This window comes from Ahaetulla prasina, chromosome 1 (genome assembly GCF_028640845.1).
Source record: "Ahaetulla prasina isolate Xishuangbanna chromosome 1, ASM2864084v1, whole genome shotgun sequence".
Classification (NCBI taxonomy): domain Eukaryota; kingdom Metazoa; phylum Chordata; class Lepidosauria; order Squamata; family Colubridae; genus Ahaetulla; species Ahaetulla prasina.
The window spans coordinates 64,853,497-64,877,707 of record NC_080539.1 but is presented as its reverse complement, the minus strand read 5'-3'; the positions used below and the strand labels follow the sequence as shown (position 1 = coordinate 64,877,707).

At 38.5% G+C, this 24,211-nt stretch overlaps 1 protein-coding gene across 1 annotated transcript in view; it reads right to left on the bottom strand.

Annotated features, from left to right (window-relative positions):
• LOC131198755 (calpain-13-like) overlaps positions 1-24,211 on the bottom strand; it is a 144,653-nt gene that overhangs the window by 69,634 nt on the left and 50,808 nt on the right. The window contains exons 5-8 of the mRNA XM_058184201.1: positions 23,127-23,260; positions 11,979-12,153; positions 7,992-8,066; positions 575-660 (exon numbers count right to left, since the gene is read on the bottom strand). Of these exons, the coding sequence (XP_058040184.1) occupies positions 575-660; positions 7,992-8,066; positions 11,979-12,153; positions 23,127-23,260 (470 nt within the window). The remainder of the gene's footprint in view (positions 1-574; positions 661-7,991; positions 8,067-11,978; positions 12,154-23,126; positions 23,261-24,211) is intronic.

Below are 24,211 nucleotides of genomic sequence, written 5' to 3'. Positions count from 1 at the left end.
ACTTTAGGGCAGCTGAAAGATCAGTTTCCAGTTTAGAATCTTTTAGATCAGGGGTGTCTAATCTTGGCAACTTTAAAACTTGTGAACTTCAGTTCCCAAAATTCCCTAGCCAGCATGGCTGGCTAGAGAATTCTGGGAGTTGAAATCCACAGGGGTTGATGTTGCCAAGGTTGGACATCCCTATTCTGGATTATTTGGCTTCCTGATTTCTATATCTTTGCCCACAGACATATTGGCTGAGATTTTATACATAAAAATTATCATTTATCCAATTTAAATTGGCCTCTACGTGAAAACTGCAGTAACAATTCAATTTGGGGCGGGTGAGGAAACAATTAATCAAAAATGGTAAGATCTGGCATTATCCAAATTAAGATAAATGATGTGGAAATGCCTAGGGATGCCTTGAATTTTAATATAGAGCATGAAATGCCGACTCTTGGATTGCAAGATTAGTTCTTGCAGAAGTAGTATTATTCCAAGTCTCTTCATGCTAAGTCTTAAAAGGGTGTCCTCATTCCAAGACCTCAAGGGAGTCGTCCATCTTAAGAAATAAAAGGTTGCAAAATCATACTGATCACTCCAAGCTCCATTCCATTCCACAGTGCCCCATGGATTCCAAAGTTTGATTAGAGGTTCTTTCCTGTACATGTAAGGAACCTGTTAAAAAGAAAGGAAGGGAAAACATCTTAAATTTATATATTTGGCATGAGAGAAGAGACACACAGATATATTTCCTTTTATGCTTTGATGGATATCTCTTGAAGTGTCTTTAGATAAAGATAGATGTGATCCTGTTATGGAAATCCTTTTCTGAACAGGGATAGTTTAGAGGTCAGACCATCATATCACCTTATTCAGAATGTCAAATCCTATCAGAATTAATCCTGATCTCAAGGATCCTGCTAGACCAAATGTATAGATATGAGTCCTTTTTCTTCATATTAACATTTATTGTTGAAAAGAAAGTGATGACCAACCAGTAAGGTAGATGGGCTCAGTTACAGTGATGATGGGTGCAATATTGGAAGACCTGAAGGACCAGGTTAATAACAGATCATTCTGGAGAATATCTATCTCTATAGCCTCTAAGAGTCAACCCCGACTTGGTGGCACATAATCAATCAATCAACATTTATTACAAAAATAAACTTCCGGGTGGCTCCGCTTCGTTAATGGCGGGCTATCTCAGACCACCAGTTCCGTGTGATTCTGTAGAGCCGCTTAGACAGCGTTAATCTGCTGTCAAGCGACTTGGAAATCTCTTCCCTCGGGCAAAGAGGGAGAGGTGAGCATTCGGGCTGAAGTAAAGCCCCCAGGAAAGCACCAGGAAGATTCCTGTTAGCTTGATTCCTGGAACGCTCCTTCTATAGCCCGAAAAAAAGCTCCAGAATCCGGAACATTTCTGCCAAATGGCAGAACAAAACGCAGCGTCCATCTCCGCGACTGAAATGGATTACTGAAGAACTCTAACGCGGACAGAGCTGAAAACTGGAGCGTTAGCATTTGATTGTAACAAGATTTTTGTAAAAGATTGTAACAAGATTGTAACAAGACTCCCTGATAGAGAATGTATTCGTAGTCAAGATTGGAGATGATGAAAGGAAATGGCGTTTTGTATATTGGAAGTGAAAGTTAAGGAAATGCTTATTACAATTGCTGGCGTGGAATCTTTAAGAAGAATATAACAAGATATTTTTTTAAATGGAATTTTTATTTTTTATTTTTTATCCTTTTTTATCTTTTTATTACAGTGTTTAAGAAGAAAAGTTTATTGAATTTTTCTTTTTTTTTTCTTTCCTTCTTCTTGGTATTACTTAGTTTAAAAATGGCTTTCAAGCAAAGAGATTTAACTACTTCTAAAATACTGGAAATTTCCTCACTTCAGATACAGAAATTGAAAGAAGATATTAAAGATGGCTTAAGGAATTTTTTACAGGAGCTTATGGAGGTTCATCTTTCAGAAATAGATCAAAAATTTGATGAACTAGAGAAAGAAATATTGGATTTTAAAGATATGGTGGAAGAACAGAGGAGGGAGATGAAAAAATTAAAGGAATCAATTAACCCATTATTGCTATCTAGTATTATATTATAATATTATATTATATATATATATTATAGAGGAAAGACTGGAAGAAATTAACCAAATTAATTTAGATTTGCAAAGGAAAGTAGATAAAGTTCAAATTAATTTGAATTTAGAAAATAAAATAGACGATATTCAGGTTAAGGTAGATAGGGCAGATGAAGAAAGGGTTATATTACAATATAAATTAATGGAATATGCTATAAGGGTGAGAGGATTAAAAGAATGTAAGGAAGAAAATTTGAAATAGATTTTTATTCAGGCCTTTGCTCAGATAGATGGAGTGGAACCAGAAGATTTTGAAGTTAATATTGAAAAAATTTATCGTGTTAATTCTTGGTTGGCAAGGCAGAAGTGTTTACCGAGAGATGTGGTTATTTATTTTACAAATAAGAAGATTAGGTATGGAATTTTGCAAGCATTTTATAAAAATAAATTTCAAATACTAGGACAAGATATAATAATGATGAAGGAAATTCCTCCTAAAATGTTAAGAAAGAGAAAAGAATTTGCTTTTTTAGTGGATGAGCTTAAGAAACATCAGATATATTTTAGATGGGAGGTTCCAGCTGGTTTAACAGTGAATTATAAAGGAAGAAAGTATTTTCTTAATACAGTTTTTAAAGCACGAGATTTCTACACTAATGTATTAAAGATTGGGAACCCTTTATTGATAGATGTTAAGTTGAATGGTGAATAGATGGTGGAAAATGTGTAAGATAGAAGATAAGGGGAGTGAGAATGTTTAATTTTATTATATATGATTATGGTTAATTTTTGTAAATGATTTATTTTGGATATAAATGTGTAATTTTAGGGGTACTATTTGATATATTTGAGGTATAAAGGAATAGGAAGATGGAATATTGTTTAATTTTGGAGGATAGATAGTAAAATTTAATTTGGATTAAATATTATATTTGAGAGATGGATGTAATGTTGTTATATGGTTAACTAGAATTTAATTGTTATAACTGATATATTTTGGATAAGTTATAGGTGTAATTTTAATAATGTTATTTGATATAAGTAAGGTAAAGTGAAGATTTTAATTATTACAATTGATATATTGTGGAGATAATATAGGATTAATAATAATATTTGTAATCTGACTTGATGTATGTAAATGATACATGATATGAAAAGAAGGATTATTGTTTATCTTTGGAGGTTGGACAGTAAAATTTAAGAAATTAAGTTGGAAATATGAACTATTCTTGAGAGACTGCTTAAGGTAGAAAGACAGAAGAATCCTTGGTGAATATTGGAAGATGGAACGTTGTTTTGGTACTGATTGATGAAGGTTGGATATTAAAAACTATGTACTTTAATGAAGAACAAATACGAACTCAATTGGAAATTTCTGAGATCGGGGAGTCGAGGTTTTAAGGAGTGACTATGGATTATGATTTGTGTTATATTTTAATTTTTGACTGTTAGTTTTATACCCTGTATTCGGTTCCGGGAAGTCCCGGGGTGGGGGAGGAGGAAGGGAGGGGGGGATGAGGTAGAAAATGGATTGATGGTTAATGTACAGAGATGATTGAAGATGTATAATCAATGTAAGATCGGAGCTGCCTGGCTACCATTTCAGAATGATGGGAAGGAAGGAAGTAGAAGAGAGAAGGAGGTAGGAAAGAGAAGAGGAAAGGAAGGAAGAGGGATAGAAGAGGGAGAAGAAAGGAGTAGGGAGGAAGGAGGAGAGGAGGACAGGAGGTAGATAAGAGAAGGGGAGGATGGTCGTGGAAAGTAGAAGAAGGTAGAGAAGGGAAGAGAGTTAAAGGAAGGGGGTGGTGACTGGGCAGGTCCGATTAATTGTATATAATGGTACATTAAATATGTTATTGGATATGAATGTTAAAATAAAACTTTTTAAAAGAAAAAAAACATTTATTACAAAAATAAAAGTAATATGTAGATTTATGAAAATTTCAATTTGGGTTTTGAGCAATATGCAAATCTCTAGAAAAAAACCCAAAGTTTCTTTTAGGAGGTATTGCTTTACGCACTTCTAGTTAGGAAAGATAAGAAACATAAGAAGTTTCCAGGGAGATACATAATACATCTAAAAGGTCTGTCAGCATGGAATATATTCACTGAATTCTGAATTTGTCTCTCATTTGGATATTAACTTCTCTGTCTCATTATCTAAGTTCTATCTGTTCACACTTGGAATGTATTTTTTTTCTAACTATACTTATTGCCAAAAAGGTCTCCTTCAAGGTCATATTAGGATCCGTTTTCATATCAGTTTCTGAAATGTTTTACTTAAGAAATGTATGATAGAATATCAGTAATAAATTCTGGCGAGGGGGAGAGAACAAGCTCGGATTTCAGGCCATTCATTCTCTCAGAAATAACCAACATTCCCCCCTTGTTCTTACAACTAATTTAGCCATGTCATCCAGCTGCTTTGACCTCCACTCCTAACTCAGTGCTGTTTCAGCCTGGGATGACACTGCGTGAAGAATGACTGGCATGAGCCAGCAACTTATATAACTGCAATGCCATCATTTTATAACTCAGAAATTGCTACACATCATATCCATCCACAGGCTAATTCACGTTAGTTTTCTCAGTATAATCCTTACCATACAGTGGGAAAAAATGAACTTCTGCATATAAACCAAATCCTTCAGGTTTTTTTTTGTTTGGGGTTGATTAGAATAACCTGAGAATATCATGAGACTTTCACCTCTCTATAGAGAAACATTGGTAGATAAGTACAGTATTATCTAGCGTAGTTCCTGGTATGGAGCCAGTGGTTAATGCATCACCTTAATCATAAAAGTTTATGGCTTAAGCAAAGTCATTATAATAATTAAAGTCTTTATGCTTAAAGGGAATATATTAAATCATAATACTGAATGAATATCATTATCTGTTTAATCATATATTCTGTACAACAGTGATATCATTCTTGGCTTCCAAAGTGTTCTATGCAAATGCACAAAAAAAATAATAGCATTTTTTTCTCACAGGGATTGGACTGTCACTACAGTAACATTTCATATCTGTGTGTGATGGTGTGCAGTGTAGGTGGGAAGGATATCTGAAAGAGGCGTTCGTGTTGTAGCAACATCTGTGAACACTGTTAATTAACCTAGCCAACTAGGTTTGCTATTTCAATTTCCCATAAGACTCACAAAATACATCTCACAGTCATCTAATGTGGTACTCTTTTTTCCATGACCCATTATCCACAGGTCTAGGAAGAAACCCAGTAGAAGTTACATTGTGAAAGGCTCCTTCAGAAATGGAGCTGGCCTTCAAAGAGAAATGTCTTCATAATGTATTTGGCTGCTTAACTCTAGATCAAGATATTTGCAAGACAATGGATGTCAACAGCTGTTGTCTCCACTGTGCCCTTCTCTTCCTCTGCAGAAAGCCAGATCAATTCTGTACCTCATATTAAGGGGTAGGCTTGCTGCTACTGATGTGAGGAAAACCAGAGGATTAGATAAAGTCGCTGTCTTTCAAGGCCTCTTCTCTTGTCATTGTGGATATTAGCATCAGAAATTATGTCTCTGGTGGGATGAACACTAACCTCATCGTGATCCTCTTAACTGCAATAACTCCTTTGCTTTCTTTCACAATTGTTGGATTATTTCTTCTGGCTAAATTGATCTACTCTGGAGAAGATGATATTAATATTTGGGGAAGGCAAAAGCTTGTGCTTTGGACGAATAAGCCTGAGTAAATGACTTCTTCATCCTATTCCAAATTTCTGACCCTCCGTTTCAATGTAAACTGCAAAGCTGAGCTTGAGCTTGAGCTATGTAGCATAACCCACATTTCTTGGGTGGTTGTCACTGGATGTGGTTTTATTATCCTTTAAGGAAGGTATAATTCTATTAAGTTTTCTATCAAATAGAAAAGGACTTTTAAGGCTTTGGCAGCAGATTTTCTGGAAAACTTAAATTACATTCAATCGTTCTTGCTGTCCCCTCTGTCTTTTATTACACAAAAGTATGGTCCTTGTTCCCAGAAAATGAAAGAGAGATGTTTTAAATGCAGATGAATTTTCTACTGAATATGTGTGTGTGTATGAATATGAATACGTGTGTATTTACTATGAGATTACACATCTATAGAACCAAATATAGGCTGTTTGCATGGAAGTTGAAAGGGCGAAAATAGCATGCCATTTTAGAGCAGCAGCCATTTTTAGGGCTAAACTCATATATTTACACTCATTTTTAAAAATTCTGGAATGGAATGGAAATCAAGAAGACTTGTGGTCTTCAACTCCTAGAGATCCTCAGCCAGCAAAGCTGACTCAACTCTGGGAGTTGAAGTCCACAAGTCTTAAAGTTGCTAAGGTTGGAGACCCCTCGTCTAGATTTAGCCATGCTTAACTTCAGCATCATGCATGAACTATCATGTGCTATCAGACAATCGTTGAAAAGCAATCTACAAAAATATTCAACGTTCTTATCTATAGTTGGCAATTGTTTCATTTCACCAGAGAAACAGCCTGTTATTCAGAGATTTTTGTAGGGATGATGTCATTCTAAGACTCAGCACAAATAGGTTTTTATTTTATTTTTTTGCTCGCTCTCTTTAGCTGCATCTCAACAAACTTACATACTGCATATGTGGACATTATGAGCATGTTTAACAGGGAAGGTTTCAGAAATGGTGCACTGATGCTACTCTACTACACCCTCTGCAGAAAATAATGAAGAACCCCATTTTCTGTCCCTCCTAAGTATCTCTGGGTCCTGCAACTTGACTGCCCCACTTTTTGTGTTGTACTTGAAGTAAAGTTCAGAGCTTTTGCTTTTTCTTGCAGTTGAATTGCAGGATGCATTTTACATTGGCTTTGGCTGAAGAATAGTTTTCTTGGTGCCTAGAAAGCCAACAGAAATTGCTCTGACTTATACCACAGGGTTAGATGATGATGGTGATGACAATGATGGTAATGGTAATAAGAATGCATCCCTTTCTTCACATAGAAAAAAGGAGATATGGCGGGAGATTTTTTGTTATTGTCTGATACAACTGCTTGATTCCTGGCAGTTGAATTACATGAATATTGATGCCTTCTCAACAAACAGAATGAAGAATCTTTCTTGGGCCCCTATGCAGGCATTTAAATGAAAGTGCAGAAGCTGGCAGTTGGCCAATGACTCATTAAATTAATACCTTAAAGGAGCATCTGTCATGTTCTTTTCAGAAAATCTTGTGCATCCTCATCAAAATCACCTGCAGCTATAGATTTGAGTGTTGCTGTGGCAACTCCATTCTTTTGGCAGCTTGTCCTTGAGCAAGGTGGTTCTGCCTTGTATCAGATCAATCATCAGTCCTGTGAGGTCACACTAGCATCCTTAAAATATCTACTTAGGTTATAGAATGTCATTTCTACTCTGTGGTTTCCAACCCTTGAAATCTTCTGACATTAAGAATGAACCCTAAGCAGCTTACTAGTTCTCACTGCATTGAACACAATCAATTTGCTTATGATAGTTTCAAATTAAATTATCTCCATGGAATGAGCCTACTTATGTCTTCATTCATTTACATTCTGTTAGCCTCTTTAAAACTTGCTGGGGTTTCTTTTCAGTAGCGAGTTATCTTTTAGTACCATTGGCTTAGACAATAAATATTAACTACGGGCTTAGCGTTCTTAATCCTTTGCTTGAAAACAGGGCATTGGCCGACTATAAACTTGACTAAATTAATCATTCATTTTTTACTCCAACAAAAAGTTTTTGGGAGTACTTTTTGGAAAGCAGGACTGAAGTGGTAAAATCACTGTGTGGAAAGGAATATTGCCTTCTGGTTTATAAAGCAATGTATCGACAAAAAAAAGGACCAAAAATCAAAAACAAAAACCCAGTAGGACAGTTGCCAGTTAGAAGATAAGACAATGGTGAAAGGAGAGATTTATTTATTTTACCTCTGTGGCATCTATAACAGCATAGACATGTTGCTGCACAATTCCATTCTCCAATACTTGGCTACCTGGTTTTTTCTGAAAGAGTACAAAACAGTTTTACTGTCTCTAAAACATTTACATTTAGTCCAACAAATAACTGGATAGTTTTATTTTGATGGTGCAGTGGCTCAGCAGTTAAGACACTGGGCTTGTTGGCTGAAAAGCTGGAAACCCAAGTTCAATGGAGTGAGTTCCTGTCTTCACTCTAGCTTCTGCCCACCTAGTAGTTCAAAATCATGCAAATGTGAGTAGATAAATAGATCCCACTTCAGTAGGAAGGTAACAACCACATGACCTCAGGAATGTCTTCAGGCAACACTGGCTCAATGGCCTTGAAATGGAGTTAAGCGCGTGCACACATACACACACACACACACACACACACACACACACACACACACACATCATAATGGCAACAAGTAATGGAGCAAAATCCACAGGTTTGCATTTACCGTTTTTTGATGGGCATAAAAATCTGGATCTTTTTTCATGGGAGATGCACAGCCACCACTAAAATTATGGGTGCTTAATGGGTGCACAGCCCCCACTAAAATTATGGGTGCCCTTCCCTTAGGACATGTAGCACTTATGACATAAGCATAATTGAGCTAAATCAGCTGAATAGCTTTGACTTGCCACCTGCTGTGTTTGATAAGCTCCCTATTTTTAAAGCAACAGAAGAAGTTTACTTAAGAACACTAGAAGGCATATGCATTTTAATTTGCCTCTTCTCCTTTTGATAAAGGATGATCTACTTTCCCTTTAGCAGAGTAAATTTCTGGATCTCATTTTTGTTCCTAAGAAAGTCTGCTTAAGCCCAAATAGTACATTATTACTGAGAGTTAGCAGAGGCAGATGGGAATTGTATTTCAGAAAATATATAAGCTGATCAAAGACCCTTCCAGCTTTATTTAACCTTTAATAAGTGTGGTGAGTTTATAGTAGCACTGGGCTCTGTATATATAGGCATTGGATTTTCTCTGGTGCTCTATGAAATGACCAAGAAATAGAGGGTAAGATGTTGAAATCTTTCTGCGACTGAATGCCAGTTTTTTTTTTTTGAAGTTTTAAAGAAAGCTAGAAAAACATTTCTTAGCAACCTTATGCGTCAGGGTTTTTTTGGTAGCATGAGATGATAAATGCTAGCTGTGCTGTGTTTGTTTGTTTGTTTCCAGCCTTTATTATTTTTACAAATCACTCAAGGTAGCAAACACTCACAATACTTCTTCCTCCTCCTGTTTTCCCCACAACAATCCTGTGAGATGGGTTGAGCTAAGAAAGAATGACTGGCCCAAAGTCAATCAATCAATCAATCAATCAATCAATCAGAATAGAGCTGGAAGGGACCGTTGAGGTCTTCTAGTCCTGCTCAAACAAGAGACCCCATTTCAGACAAATGAATGTCCAGTTTCTTCTTAAAAACCTCCAGTGATGATGGCTTTCGTGACTAAGGTATCAGAGTCTCCCAATTTCTAGCCTGGTCTCTTAACCATTAGACCCATGATGGTGAACCTATGGCACGCATGCCAGAGGTGGCACGCAGCACCCTCTCTGATGGCACACACGAGCCGTCACCCCAGTTTAGCTCCTCTGTGCATGCCTGCATGCCTCCTGCCAGCCAGCTGGTCTTCAAGTCTCTGCCGCACATGCACAGGGGGCGGGGCACATGTGGGGAGACTATATGGGGATGTGCGGGGGTGGGAGGCATGTGGGGGGCCACACATGCATGCGTGGGTGATGCACACATTTATCATGGGGTTTGGGCCCGTGTGCTTTGGGCTGGGCACTCGGTCACTGCACTAGACCAAACTGGCTCTCAGTCTTGGCAATTCCATAACAGATTCTGTTGGAACTGAATATTCCAAATTCTTTCTTACGAAATTTGAAGTTAATTTATATCTCTATTATGGGTGGTTAATCTACATTTAGAAAATGGAAGAAGAAGAAGAAGAAGAAGAAGAAGAAGAAGAAGAAGAAGAAGAAGAAGAAGAAGAAGAAGAAGAAGAAGAAGAAGAAGAAGAAGAAGAAGAAGAAGAAGAAGAAGAAGAAGAAGAAGAAGAAGAAGAAGAAGAAGAAGAAGATGATTGTAGATTCAGTAGTGGATAGGGAATCCAATTCCACAAATTCCTATTTAAGTAAAACACCAGTAAAGTAAAATCATTCATCCCAAACTAGCTACTAAATGGCATCTTATAAATGTCAATGTCAGCTTTGGAAGCCATATTAGACCGGAAGCTTCCGTGCTGCCACTTTCTCATCTGTGGGAAAGTAGGAGGGGGGATTTAGTAGAGGGGTTGCCATTAGACATAATAACATTCTTCCTGCCAGTCAAGGTCAGACCAGTGCTGCATCTGGAGAAGGAGTGGTCGGAGTGATGTCTCGAGATGGGACAGTTAGCAATTGGAGCATGTGATTGGCAGAGGAGTCAGGGGATGGTTTTGGGGTTTTTGATTTACTGAGGGAAAACCCAGATCTCTCAGATTCAGATTTTCCCAGATGTGCCAGTTTACCTATCCTAGTAAAAGAACTTTGAAAGATGTGTGCTTCGGAGTTTTACTTGGAGAGGGTTTTTTTTTTCTGGAACGCTGACAGTCAACTTGAATAATTGAATTTCCTCTTCTTCTTTTTCCCTCTATTCCCCATCCTTTTATGCCTTTTTACTGGTAGTTGTGAACTGGCTTTAGAATTTAAACTTCTTTTTAAATTGAAATGAGCTATTTTGGGAAACAATAGTTAATCGAAGAACAGAATCAAATATAGGAAGTAAGTAAATGAGCAAGTAGGTATGTAAAGGACCCTATATGATCTGACTTAAGCTGCAGGGATGTTATTGAGACCAAATTAAGTCCTAAGGAATGTTCTTATTCAAACCACTCTCCTTATATCTGCCATCTGTATTACTACATCCAACTTACACTACTGGAAGCAGTTTTGAAACAAGAAAAAATAGCATTCTGACCAACTCTTTAGGATTTTAAACATGGAAGGGAGAATGCCAATTGAGATTCCAAGGCAACCCATGCCCTGCTGCATCATCATAACTGAAATATTCCTTAACTAAAAAGAGTAACAGAATGACCACAGGTGGGCAAAAAAGGAGTGGGCACAAGAGTGGCTTTCAACTTCCCGCCGACTTCCCCATTGATTTTCCTTGTGGGAATCTGGAAGGGAGCACTGGAAGTCCTTCCTTCCTTCCTTCCTTCCTTCCTTCCTTCCTTCCTTCCTTCCTTCCTTCCTTCCTTCCTTCCTTCCTACCTCCCAGAGCATTGTGGAAAGCTTTCAGGAAGAAAGTCAAGCAGGAAGCTATCAGGAAGTTGCAAATCCAAGGCCATAGACAAGTAAATGGCTGCTGCCAATTAGGGAAGGAAATGAGGGGATGCAGTGGGGTGCAGATTGGAAAGGGTGCATAGGGATGCACATGTGGGTTGGACTGGTTTCTGGGTGTGTGCATGGTCAGGGAGGATGCATGGTTGGGCTCTGTGGGTCAGAAAGGGTATATAGGTGTATGAGAGGTACCGAGTGAGTTGGGTAGGGCATATGGGAAAGCAACAGAGGTCAGAAAGGCAGCTGGGGAGTTTGGGAGTTCATTAGAGGTGCCATGTGAGCTAGGAATAGTATGCAAGGGGAGTAGCATGGGTTGAGATGGTGGATGGACAATGGTGTGAGCCAGGGATGGCATATGGGGAAACAGCATAGGCCAGTAAGGGTGTAGAGAGTTTCTTCCTCCCTTTTCCTCCTTCCTTCCCTTCGTCCCTATTTCTCCCTTTGTGTCCCACATGCATCATTTCTTTTTTTAATTTTCCAAGAACCTTCCATCAAAATTATACATTATCATGGTTGTTGTTTTGATATCTAAAGGATTTTTTCTAGTAATTTTAGAGAAAATGTTCTGAGAATCTCTTCTGAACAGCAGGATACCAATCTCTGTAAAGCTAACTTCTAACTTACCATTGGAGGAGTGCTGCATGCCATGAGACAGTCTGACAAAGCAGCACTTTTCATTATTTCATACAAAGGATCAGTAGGGCTTCTAAGATTGAATGTCAACTGGACCCCACCTGTGAGATCCACGAAAGCTTCTGAGATAAAACCGTAATGCAACTTCTCATAAGAACCACGCAATCTAGAAGGAAAGGGAAGACATTCAGGGTAGGCAGCAAAAGTGAAACAGCTCAGAATGTTATATGTATAAAAATATAAAAGAAAATTGATGGTTAGAGAAGTTCAGACAAGTTAATAGTAAATTTTCTTTCTAGCACCATAGTGTGTCCTGTTAAGTCAGACTAGAAATAGAAACACAGCTTTAAACTGAAAGAATTTTTATATTATATTGTCATTTTTGATTTACCTAATAGGCTAGATCAGGGGTGTCAAACTCGCATCATCACAGCAGTGTCATGTGATGTATCGGGACTTTTTTCTCCCTTCGCTAAACCGGGCAAGGGTGGGGCCAACAGATGACGCATCTGGCCTGCAGGTCGTGAGTTTGACACCCTTGGGCTAGATAATCTTTTTTCTTACTTTGTCAATTAAAAGTCAGTAAACGCATTATACTGTATATTTGTTAACAGTTCATTGTTTTAGATTTATCTCATTTCTCAATTCAACACAAACAGTAAATCTCTCCTTGATTCTAATCCATCTCCTTCCTTCCTTCCTTCCTTCCTTCCTTCCTTCCTTCCTTCCTTCCTTCCTTCCTTCCTTCCTTCCTTCCTTCACATAAATGAATTAATACATACCGTATATACTCGAGTATAAGCCGAGTTTTTCAGCATGTTTTTTGTGCTGAAAACGTCCTAAACATATAGTATATCTCTGGCTTATACTCAGTTTTTTTTCTTCTTTTTCACATTATACGGATGGTGCAAACTTGGCGGGCTTTTGCATTAGCGGGAAGCCCTGCGGTGCAGTGAGAGGCGGGCGGGGAGCCGCCAGCCTTCTCGGCTGAGGGAGGGAGGCTTTCCCTGACCGGTAGCTGCCTCATTTCCCTCCCTCGGCTTATACTCGAGTCCCCAGTTTACCCCAGTTTTTTGGGGTAAAATTGGGGACCTCGGCTTATACTCGGATCAGCTTATATTCGAGTATATACGGTATCTATCCATCTAGCCTCCATGTTCTGGAATAGGTTCAATACCTCATATGCAATTAAGAGAACTGAAGAATGCTTGTGGTCATCATACAATATAGTTACCCAGAGAAAATGAGAGCAAGTCCATCTTGTGCTGGGTTTACTTTCTAGAGCTATTGTGGAGCACATTATGACAGACTCTGCAAGGTAGCAGGTGTTGCCTCCCACTTTCTATTAATCTGAATGAAAAGTGACCTCAAAGTTTCAGATGGTACAAGAATATTATGGTTCCATTTTTTGAATAGGTTAAGTGCAAGGAGCCTCTAGCACAGAAGATAGTGGGCTCCGAAAGGTTGGAAACTTTCCCAGTCTTCCAAGAAGGGCAAACTCAAAAGTAAAGCTGGGTTGAGATGATACATAAAGATGAGCTTCAGAAAAAGTATTCTACAAGAAAAAGCTATAGAAAGATTTTCTTCTGGTCTATATTTGTCAGACTCTCAAAATAACTCAAAATACTTTTAAAAACTTCCCTGTTGTTTTCTTTTCTTACAAATCTTCATCCCCAGATAAGCCTTTATACATTGTTTAATGCTGCATGCAACAACTACATAATGCATCACATCCTGAAAGATAAAACAACACCCTTGGTTACAACCTAAAGTTAAAAACATTTTCTCTGTTGGAAGGGGATCTGCCACAGATAAGTAAACAGGAAAATTAGAATAAAATTAAGCATAGCCTAAGCGTTTATTCTTTGCTCCATTTTTATTTCGCTCACATCATTGACTGTTCATTAGATAGTGGCATACCAAATACCGAAAAGCATGTTTCAAGTTTTTATTTTATTTTGAGCTTGTATTTATTAATGCAAAAGAAAAAAAAGAGGAATCAGTGTTCATTACAATAGTAACATATGCCATTTAATAAAAGTAAGAACATAATCATAGCTTCATCCTGAATTTTAAAAAATGGAAATCCATGGTTTATTTTATTTAAAACTAATGTTCCCAACCTAGCATTTTCCTTTTATTTCTTCTTTTCTTGTATTTTTTGCTTTCCCTTTGCTTTCTTTCTATATCTTTTCTTCTTCTTTTTTTTTTTTTTATATTCAAAAAGTTTTTATTAGTCAAAAAAGGTTTATACAAGTACATATCAGGTATGGTAAATTTTCATTTTTCTTATCTAAAATAAGAATTTTACTCAAATTTTTTAACACATACAACAGCCATAAGGCAAGCAGGTGACACGAAGTAGCTAAGTTTGCAAATTTTAAATACGTAATAAAGAAGAGTCAAGAATAAACAGAATATCGTACAAAAGAGAATAAGGAAAACCAACACAATCCCAAATATCTTTATCACTTCCTAGTTTTGGATCTCAGAACTCTGGGTTCAGCCTGACCCAACTCCAGGGCCGCAACAGCGGCAGCCGCTTCAGCCCCATGATCTATAACCTCCCCTTCTTCAATTCCTGGGTCATCTGATTCCAGGAAGGCTTTGTGTTCCTCCACATAGGCCGTAGCCTCCGCAATTGTACTGATTTTTTTCGTAATGCCCTCCCGGAAAATCATCAATCCCTCTGGCATCAGCCATCTGAAGCCCACTCCTTCTGGTACAATTTGCTTGACAAAAATAATATTTCTTTCTTTTTCACGTACCTGTCTGGGAATCTGCCTCAGAATGGCTATCTCCCTGCCCCTGTAAATCAGTGCCCCACTCCTATGTTTTCTAAAATTTCATCTCTCGTCTCTCTTCTCACAAATTTGACATGAACCTCTCTGGGAACTGCATGCGTGCGTGCATATTGCAATTAACTCTATAAACTCGATCCACATCCCAATTCATGAAATCAACACCTCTCCCAAGAAATTCTCCCAACAATTTAGTCACAACATCTCTCAAGTCTTCTTGGTCCACTTCTTCCAAATTTTGAAACCTAAGGGAATAAGACATTTTATCCATCTGTTGTCCAAGCACAGCATTGCCTGTCGTCTCCTCTCTTTCTGCACTGCCCGCATCTCACCCTCAAACCTTCCACTTTCTGCTTGTTTTCTGCTGAAACTTGTTGAGTATCCTTTAAATCCTTTTGGATAGTCACAATTTCTGCTCTTATTTCATCAATTTCTTGTCCATATTAGATAACTTTTCCAAAATTCTCTCCATCTCTCCAGCAGTTGGTCTCTGACCTTTTGCCATTAAGGAAAAAAAAAATACAAAATCCTCAGGCAGGCACAGTATCCTTGTAATTTCCTCCGGATCCACCAGGGGGCACTCACAGGAGCAACGAGTCCAGAGTACAGTTAGTCAACCAGGAAGCCGAAGGGAAGTGATGTCATCAAAATTCTCATAGTGAAGGCGGAAGCTGGACGCCACCACTGTTCCCCAGAAGGAGGGCCTCAAACCTTCCCTCCTAAATTTCTCCATCACCTCTTCTCTCCAGAGCTCCACAAAACCGGTAATCTTCTTATTTTAAGTTCTCCTCTCTCCAGAATAACTCGTGCTCCTTCCAACCGCAGGGAGAAAACCCCCGCACTCCGGAGCACTCCACTCACGTTTACCGATATTCCTTCCTTCTCCTCCTCAATTCTTCTCCGTGCCCTGTTCACCACCAGGCTGCTGCAGTTATAAATCAATGCCCGGTGTCACGGGCGCACAGCGGCGACCAAAATAATGGCGCGGCCTGTGGCCTCCGAACCCCGCCGAGCCTAGGACGCGCCAGCATCGGTCCCCACAGTCCTGTATGTCGGCTGGGAGACCCCTGGCGAGCCGTCCGTGCGGCAGGTGTCCTTTTCGGAACACCTGGCCCCTGAGGGCCTCGGCGGCGGCCGGATTCGGGCGCTGGAGGCAGGAGAAGCCTTCCAGACGTCCGTTGCTGCTGGATACCGGAAGTCGTCTCCTATATCTTTTCTTCTTTACTTTGTATGTTTGTATTAGTTTTTATTTTCTTTTTCAAACTCTTTAATAAAAATTATATATTTTTAAATATTCTGTACATAATACCGAATGTAAAAAATAGAATAAAAAGATAACATATTCTTATTTAATATTAAAGTATTAAAAAATAGCAGCTAGAGAAAATCAAATATAAACAGTTGGAAAAATGTATGATTCCAACTATAAACTTGAGAAATAAAAAATTAAACATCAATTTATAACATTTTAGACTTTGAAGAAATAGGATAGAAGAGCATTAACATATTTGAAGTCTGAAAAAGACTCCTAAAAATACCATGAACAGCCATCAAATGGGTCATAAAACAAATCAATCTAGAGGTCTCACTCAAAGCAGAAATGACTGGGCTCTAATTATAAAATTTTGGGCATATTATGTGAAGATGTAGCTCTCTGGAGAAGTCTCTAATGCTGAAATAGTTGGGAGGAAGGAGCAGAGGTTGACTAGGAACAAGAGAAATGGAGCCAGAGAAGCAAATTAGACCTGAAGAACCAACCTTTGTAACACTTTACAAACTGTCACTTTAGTGACACTTAAATTTTTCTCTAGAAGTGTCACTAAAAGTTGACAGTAGCACACAATCAATTAATTTAGTCTCTCTCTCTCTCTCTCTCTCTCTCTCTCTCTCTCTCCCTCCCTCCCTCCCTCCCTTCCCCTCCAGATAATCCATTTGGAGGGACTAAAATTGTAAAGCAAAGTAAAGTAACTAAAATTGTTGAAACTTTTTTAATTGCTTTCCCTGTCTTATTTTTTTGAAATTGTCCTTTGGGGACAGACAATTCAACTGACATTTGATTAACGCCGTGTTCACTTAAAATGATCTGAACTAATTCTAGTTGAAACTGCACACTAGTTACCGTATATACTCGAGTATAAGCCGAGTTTTTCAACGTTTTGTGCTGAGCGTCCTAAACTTATACTTGAGTATATCTGACTTATCTCAGTTTTTTTTTCCTTCTTTTTCACATTATACGGATGGTGCAAACTTGGCGGGCTTTTGCATTAGCGGAAGCCCTGCGGTGCAGTGAGAGGCGGGGTGGGGAGCCAGCCTTCTCGGCTGAGGAGGAGGCTTTCCTAACGGTAGCTGCCTCATTTCCCTCCTCATAGAGTCCCAGTTTACCCCAGTTTTTGGGGTAATTGGGACCTCGGCTATCTCGGATAAACATATTCGAGTATATACGGTAACAACAGAAAATACACACTGGTGCTGATGTACAGAAAAGTGTGGTTAGAAAAAGCAAATGTCAGATGGAGTCAAAATATATGTGTACATTTCGAGAAAAAGATAATAGAGTAAGTGGACCTTGACTTTTGATGACTATGCAGATATAGCCATGTCATTTTTTTGCCTTCCTCCAGATTGTTCTTTTCCCACAATGGTCTGTTCTAAATCCTGACAATTTCCTGGAGGTTTCCCATGCAATTACTAAAAAAGTCCAATCCTGCTTAGTACTGGTTCAATACTTTCACCCAGTGAAAGTTTGGTATTTTTGGTATTGATCCCAACAATGACCCCACCAACTTTGTAACTGATTTGCATTGTATTCTATATAAATCTACACAGGGCTGCAATGCAATTTAAGGAAGTTTAAAGTCCACTTACACAAAGTTTGTTTCCCAGCGAGACGACTTCCGGTATCCAGCGGCAACGGACGTCTGGAAGGCTTCTCCTGCCTCCAGCGCCCGAATCCGGCCGCCGCCGAGGCCCTCAGGGGCCAGGTGTTCCGAAAAGGACACCTGCCGGAGGGCCGGCTCGCCGGGGCTCCCCCAGCCCATCTACAGGCCTGTGGGGACCGAAGCTGGCGCGTCCTAGGCTTGGCGGGGTTTGGAGGCCACAGGCCGCGGCCATTATTTTGGTCGTCGCCTGGGCGCTGTGCTTGATGACACGGGGCATTGGATTTATAACTGCAGCAGCCTGGTGGTGAACAGGGCACGGAGAAGAATTGAGGAGGAGAAGGGAAGGAATATCGGTAAATGTGGTGGAGTGCTCCAGTGCGGGGGTTTTCTCCCCTGCGGTTGGAAGGAGCACGAGTTATTCTGGAGAGAGGAGAACTTAAAATAAGAAGATTACGGTTTTGTGGAGCTCTGGAGAAGAGGTGATGGAGAAATTTAGGAGGGAAGGTTTGAGGCCCCCTCCTTCTGGGGAACAGTGGTGGCGTCCAGCTTCCGCCTTCACTATGAGAATTTTGATGACATCACTTCCCTTGACTTCCTGGTTGACTAACTGTACTCTGGACTCGTTGCTCCTGTGAGTGCCCCTGGTGGATCCGGAGGAAATTACAAGGATACTGTGCCTGCCTGAGGATTTTGTATTTTTTTTTCCTTAATGGCAAAGGTCAGAGACCAACTGCTGGAGAGATGGAGAGAATTTTGGAAAAGTTATCTAATATGGTCAAGAAATTGGATGAAATAAGAGCAGAAATTGTGACTATCCAAAAGGATTTAAAGGATACTCAACAAGTTTCAGCAGAAAACAAGCAGAAAGTGGAAGGGTTGGAGGCGAGATGCGGGCAGTGCAGAAAAGAGAGGAGCGACAGGCAATGCTGTGCTTGGACTACAGATGGATAAAATGTCTTATTTTCTTAGGTTTCAAAATTTGGAAGAAGTGGACCAAGAAGACTTGAGAGATGTTGTGACTAAATTGTTGGGAGAATTTCTTGGGAGAGGTGTGGATTTCATGAATTGGGATGTGGATCGAGTTTATAGAGTTAATTACAATATGCACGCACGCATGCAGTTCCCAGAGAGGTTCATGTCAAATTTGTGAGAAGAGAGACGAGAGATGAAATTCTTAGAAAACATAGGAGTGGGGCACTGATTTACAGGGGCAGGAGATAGCCATTCTGAGGCAGATTCCCAGACAGGTACGTGAAAAAGAAAGAAATATTATTTTTGTCAAGCAAATTGTACCAGAAGGAGTGGGCTTCAGATGGCTGATGCCAGAGGATTGATGATTTTCGGGAGGCATTACGAAAAAATCAGTACAATTGCGGAGGCTACGGCCTATGTGGAGGAACACAAAGCCCTCCTGGAATCAGATGACCCAGGAATTGAAGAAGGAGGTTATAGATCATGGGGAGGAGCGGCTGCCGCTGTTGCGGCCTGGAGTTGGGTCAGGCTGAACCCAGAGTTCTGAGATCTAAAACTAGGAAGTGATAAAGATATTTGGGATTGTGTTGGTTTTCCTTACTCTCCTTTGTACGATATTCTGTTTATTCTTGACTCTTCTTTATTACGTATTTAAAATTTGTAAACTTAGCTACTTCGTGTCACCTGCTTGCCATATGGCTGTTGTATGTGTTAAAAAATTTGAGTAAAATTCTTATTTTAGATAAGAAAAATGAAAATTTACCATACCTGAAATGTATTTGTATAAACCTTTTTTGACTAATAAAAACTTTTTGAATATAAAAGTTTGTTTCCCAGCCTCTGGAATTAATGATGCATGAAAAGAAACAATAACAAAAGTCTATCACTATTGCTTTGCTTGATTGCCAGAAAAGTTACTAGCAATGGTTGTAAATTTGCATAGATTGCCTTAGTTAGCTATTTATTTGGCTGCCCATCTCATGAAAATGGCTCTGCGTGGCATACAAAAATTAGAATAAATGCTACAAGGTTTCTTGGTAAGGTTTCTTTTTTTTCCAGTGTTGTGCCAGATTGCTTCTTGCTGCTGTTAGGCATGTACAATATCTTAATAAATTATGATGCTTTCCATTTATGTTTTTATGGGAACATACATACATAATAAAAATATCTACGGTCTAAATTCTAATTTTATTTTCAGAATTTTCTGAATGTTTTGGTGTACTTTTTCCAGTTCTTCCGATGACATATGTTAAAATATTCCTTTCTTATTGTGGCATTTCCAATATTTATTGTTGAATGATTTTTCCACTTTGGTAATCATTCATTATATATCATCTGTATAAGATTTTGTTCCAATTTGCCTTCAAACTGTAGCTTGGAATAAACTTCATGATTTTTTGCCCCATAGTTTTTCCTGTGTCACTGTTATTACTTCTCTAAAAGTTTTGCATTCATTTGATCATATAATTTTTATTTTGTTCTATCTCTGTGTTATATTTTCAATAGCAATTTTAAATATGTCCTAATGTTATCTTAATTCTTTATAAGTATTTCCAGTTCTGATATCTTTGGGCTGTGTTCAGGGTTTATTCACCATTGTTTACACAACAGATTTCCTCACGTTTCGCTGGCAGCCATGGCTGGCATCTTCAGAGGCAATTAAGTAGGAATTCATTGGACTCCTATCTTTATAGCTAAGTAACCTGACTTTGGATTGGTCTTAAAGATTGGTCAATCATATCAACAATAACAGAACTCACTAACCTTGTGAGAGTCTAACAGGGCTGGGGCCATTTCCAGGGGAATGCTGTTGCACAGGGCAGGCACTGCCACCAAAAAGACATGACTCCGGGAACCAGAGTCCTAGTCCTAGTGGACAACCATTTAGATATGAGCAGCAGCTGCTCATGTGCAACCAACACAGTTCTGGGCTGCATAAGCAGAGGGATAGAATCAAGAGCACGTGAAGTGTTAATACCACTTTATAATGCCTTGGTAAGGCCACACTTGGAATATTGCATTCAATTTTGGTCACCACGATGTAAAAAAGATGTTGAGACTCTAGAAAGAGTGCAGAGAAGAGCAACAAAGATGATTAGGGGACTGGAGGCTAAAACATATGAAGAACGGTTGCAGGAACTCGGTATGCCTAGTTTAATGAAAAGAAGGACTAGGGGAGACATGATAGCAGTGCTCCAATATCTCAGGGGTTGCCACAAAGAAGAGGGAGTCAAACTATTCTCCAAAGCACCTGAGGGTAGAACAAGAAGCAATGGGTGGAAACTAATCAAGGAGAGAAGCAACTTAGAACTAAGGAGAAATTTCCTGACAATTAGAACAGTGGAACAACTTGCCTGCAGAGGTTGTGAATGCACCAACACTGGAAATTTTAAAGAAAATGTTGGATAGCCATTTGTCTGAAATGGTGTAGGGTTTCCTGCCTCAGCAGGGGGTTGGACTAGAAGACCTCCAAGGTCCTTTCCAACTCTGTTATTATGTTATGTTATGTTAACCAACCAATAGGAAGGATTCAGAGCATACTTTCTCTGCTAGATTTGGTAGGGTGGATTTTGCAACCTTCTGATAAGCAAAGTCAATGGGGAAGCCAAATTCACTTAACAACCATGTTACTACCTGACCAACTATAGTGATTCATTTAACAACTGTGGCAAGAAAAGTTGTAAAATGGGGCAAAACTCGCTTAAATATATCACCTAGCAAGAGAAATTTGGGGCTCAATTCTGGCTGTAAGTCAAGGATTACCATATGAGACCTTAATCTAAAAAGTTACTAATATTGTACTATTGCTTCTTCAAGGACTAGTACAGGTGGTCTTCCAACTGTTCATTTAGGGACCGTTCAAAGTTACAAATGCACTGAAAAAAGTGACTTATGACCACTTTTCACATTGCAGCACTTCCATGGTCATGTAATCAAAATTCAGACACTGGGCAACTGACTCATATTTACGATGGTTGCAGTGTTCCAGAGTCATGTGAACACCTTTTGCAAACCTTCTGACCAGCAAAGTCAGTGGGGAAGCCAGATTCAATTAACAATTGTTTTACTAACTTAACAACTAAGCAGTGGTTCACCTAACAACTGTGGCAAGAAAAGTTGTAAAATCGAGCAAAATTCACTTAACAACTGTCTTGCTTAGCAACATAAATTTTGGGCTCAGTTATGGTCATAAGTCAAGGACTACCTGTAAGCATATGAGTTTTAAATGAAACAGGAAGGTAACTCTTTTTTCCCCCCATTGGTGGCCTCATGATTTTTTTTCATGCAGAATCTGTTAAAGATATCTATACATTGAAACCTGGGTAGGAGATTGTACTATTAAATGACTGTGAACGAAGACCTACAAAATATGTGTATCTACCTTTTGAATAAGAATGATCTCTTGGCAATATGTTTGTTACGTACAAATCAGTGGTGGGTTTCAAATTTTTTTACTACCGGTTCTGTGGGTGTGGCTTGGTGGGCATGGCAGGGGAAGGATACTGTAAAATCTCCATTCCTTCCCCACTCTAGGGGAAGGTTACTGCAAAATCCCCATTTCCTCCCGATCAGCTGGGACTTGGAGGCAGAGAATAGAGAGAGGCGGGGCCAGTCAGAGGTAGCATTTACTGGTTCTCTGAACTACTCAAAATTTCTGCTACCAGTTCTCCAGAACTGGTCAGAAACTACTGAAACCCACCTCTGGTACAAATCATGGAATAACTGTCTGCTATCCTGGCTAAGCAGATGACAGTGGTGAGACATGTAAGCAAAACTTGAAATAGAAGTATGTATCCAGATATGCAAGCGAAATGTTGGAGATGTAATTGTGATGATGCTACATATTTTCATGTATGGTGGACTTGTAAGAAAATTAAGTCTTTCTGGATAAGAATCTGGTGGATTATGCAGAATGTTCTGAAGAAGAAGATAAAGTTCCTACCACAATTTTTCCTTTTGGGAATAACAACGGACTGTACAGTGATTGAGACTAAGTTGATTTTGAACTTAATAACAGCAGCACGACTGTTGATTGGACAATATTGGAAGAAAAAAGAATTACCCACAATAGAAGAATGGATATTGAAAGTTTCCAATTTGGCTGAGATGGCTAAAATCTCAGCATTCTTGAAAGACAGTACTCAAGAAAAATATTTAAATGAATGGAAGAACTGGATTGATTATATTCAAAATAGATATCGGATTAAGAAATTTGGATTGCTTTTGAATGAAGGATGTTATTTTGATTTTAATGGAAGAAGTCAGGTTATGTGAGAGAGAAAGATTATAATTGTGTTAGATTTTAAAAAGTTTAATGTATGACTGTTTTGTTTAAGGAACTATACCTTGTGTTTGCTCCGGGAAGTCCGGGGGGGGGAGGGGGGTTTAGGAGGGAGGGGGGAGGGGGAAAAATTTAATTGTTGTAAAACTTTTTTAATTAAAAAAAAAAAAAACTTGAAATAGAAGCAGCTTTTGGAAATATTTACTTGGCATAAGCTTTCTCAAGCAGAGATGGCCAGAATTCATTCTTGCTCCTGGGATGAACAGATAAGTAATTTCCATCAATGAAAGGCAGTCGGTCGTCTATCACCACATCAACCCAGTTTCCAAAATACCAGAACTACAAAACAAAAGAAAGACATGTAATTTTAGATGAACAGGGGTTTTTTTTTTTAATGATAGCACATCATAAAATTAATTTTTAAAATAATTATTACTAGAGTTCTTTCCTATCTTTTGGAAGCCAAGGGGGTGCTCATGGAAGTGTCTTTTCATTATAAATCCGTAAGAATCTGTTGAATGAGACCTGATTCAGAGAAAATGCGTGTTTTGAAATTAACAGGGAGTTTCATGATTGAGTGGAGATTTTTTTTAAAAAGTGTATATGCAAAATGAAAGAAAGACAATAAAGAAACAGAGAGAAAAAGAAGTACCCTTCTCTAAATTTATACATGTCTCTTAAAGAAACAAAGTTAATTTTACATGTTTATCCATATCTAGTTATACAATTGAATTAATAACATTTAAGGCTGTCTAATTTGGAAACAAATGGGGAATTAAACATATAAACTACTTTTCTTACCTTCTAATTGGTAAAATAGGTTTGGAAGGAAATTGCTGGAATATAAGGAATTAAATTCTTCAGACCATTACATAGTTTTTTAGGAATAATTACCATTCAAATTTGTATCATCTAATGTTATACTATACAAGAACACTGCATGAAAACTGTCTTCATGTTAATTTCCAAATTACTGGAAAATAATAATGATCATCTATAACCAATGAATTTTCCAAAACAAAATTAATGTTTTCAGTGAATCAAGGCTTTTATCTGGATTTCCCAGTCTAACATCTTAACCAGCAGTCTGGCTTTAGCAAGTGTCAAGAGCAATTTCCCTCAGCCAGGTAGGAAATACTAGCCTTGGCCCTGAATAATTTCATAGATTAATAAAGTATTATAATAAGTCTTGCAATATTAGACTACAAATTAGTCTCCTGTTTTTAAAAACAAACATCCAGGTGTTTTAAGACCACTATCAATGAAACATAAAATCCTTCTATGCTGATT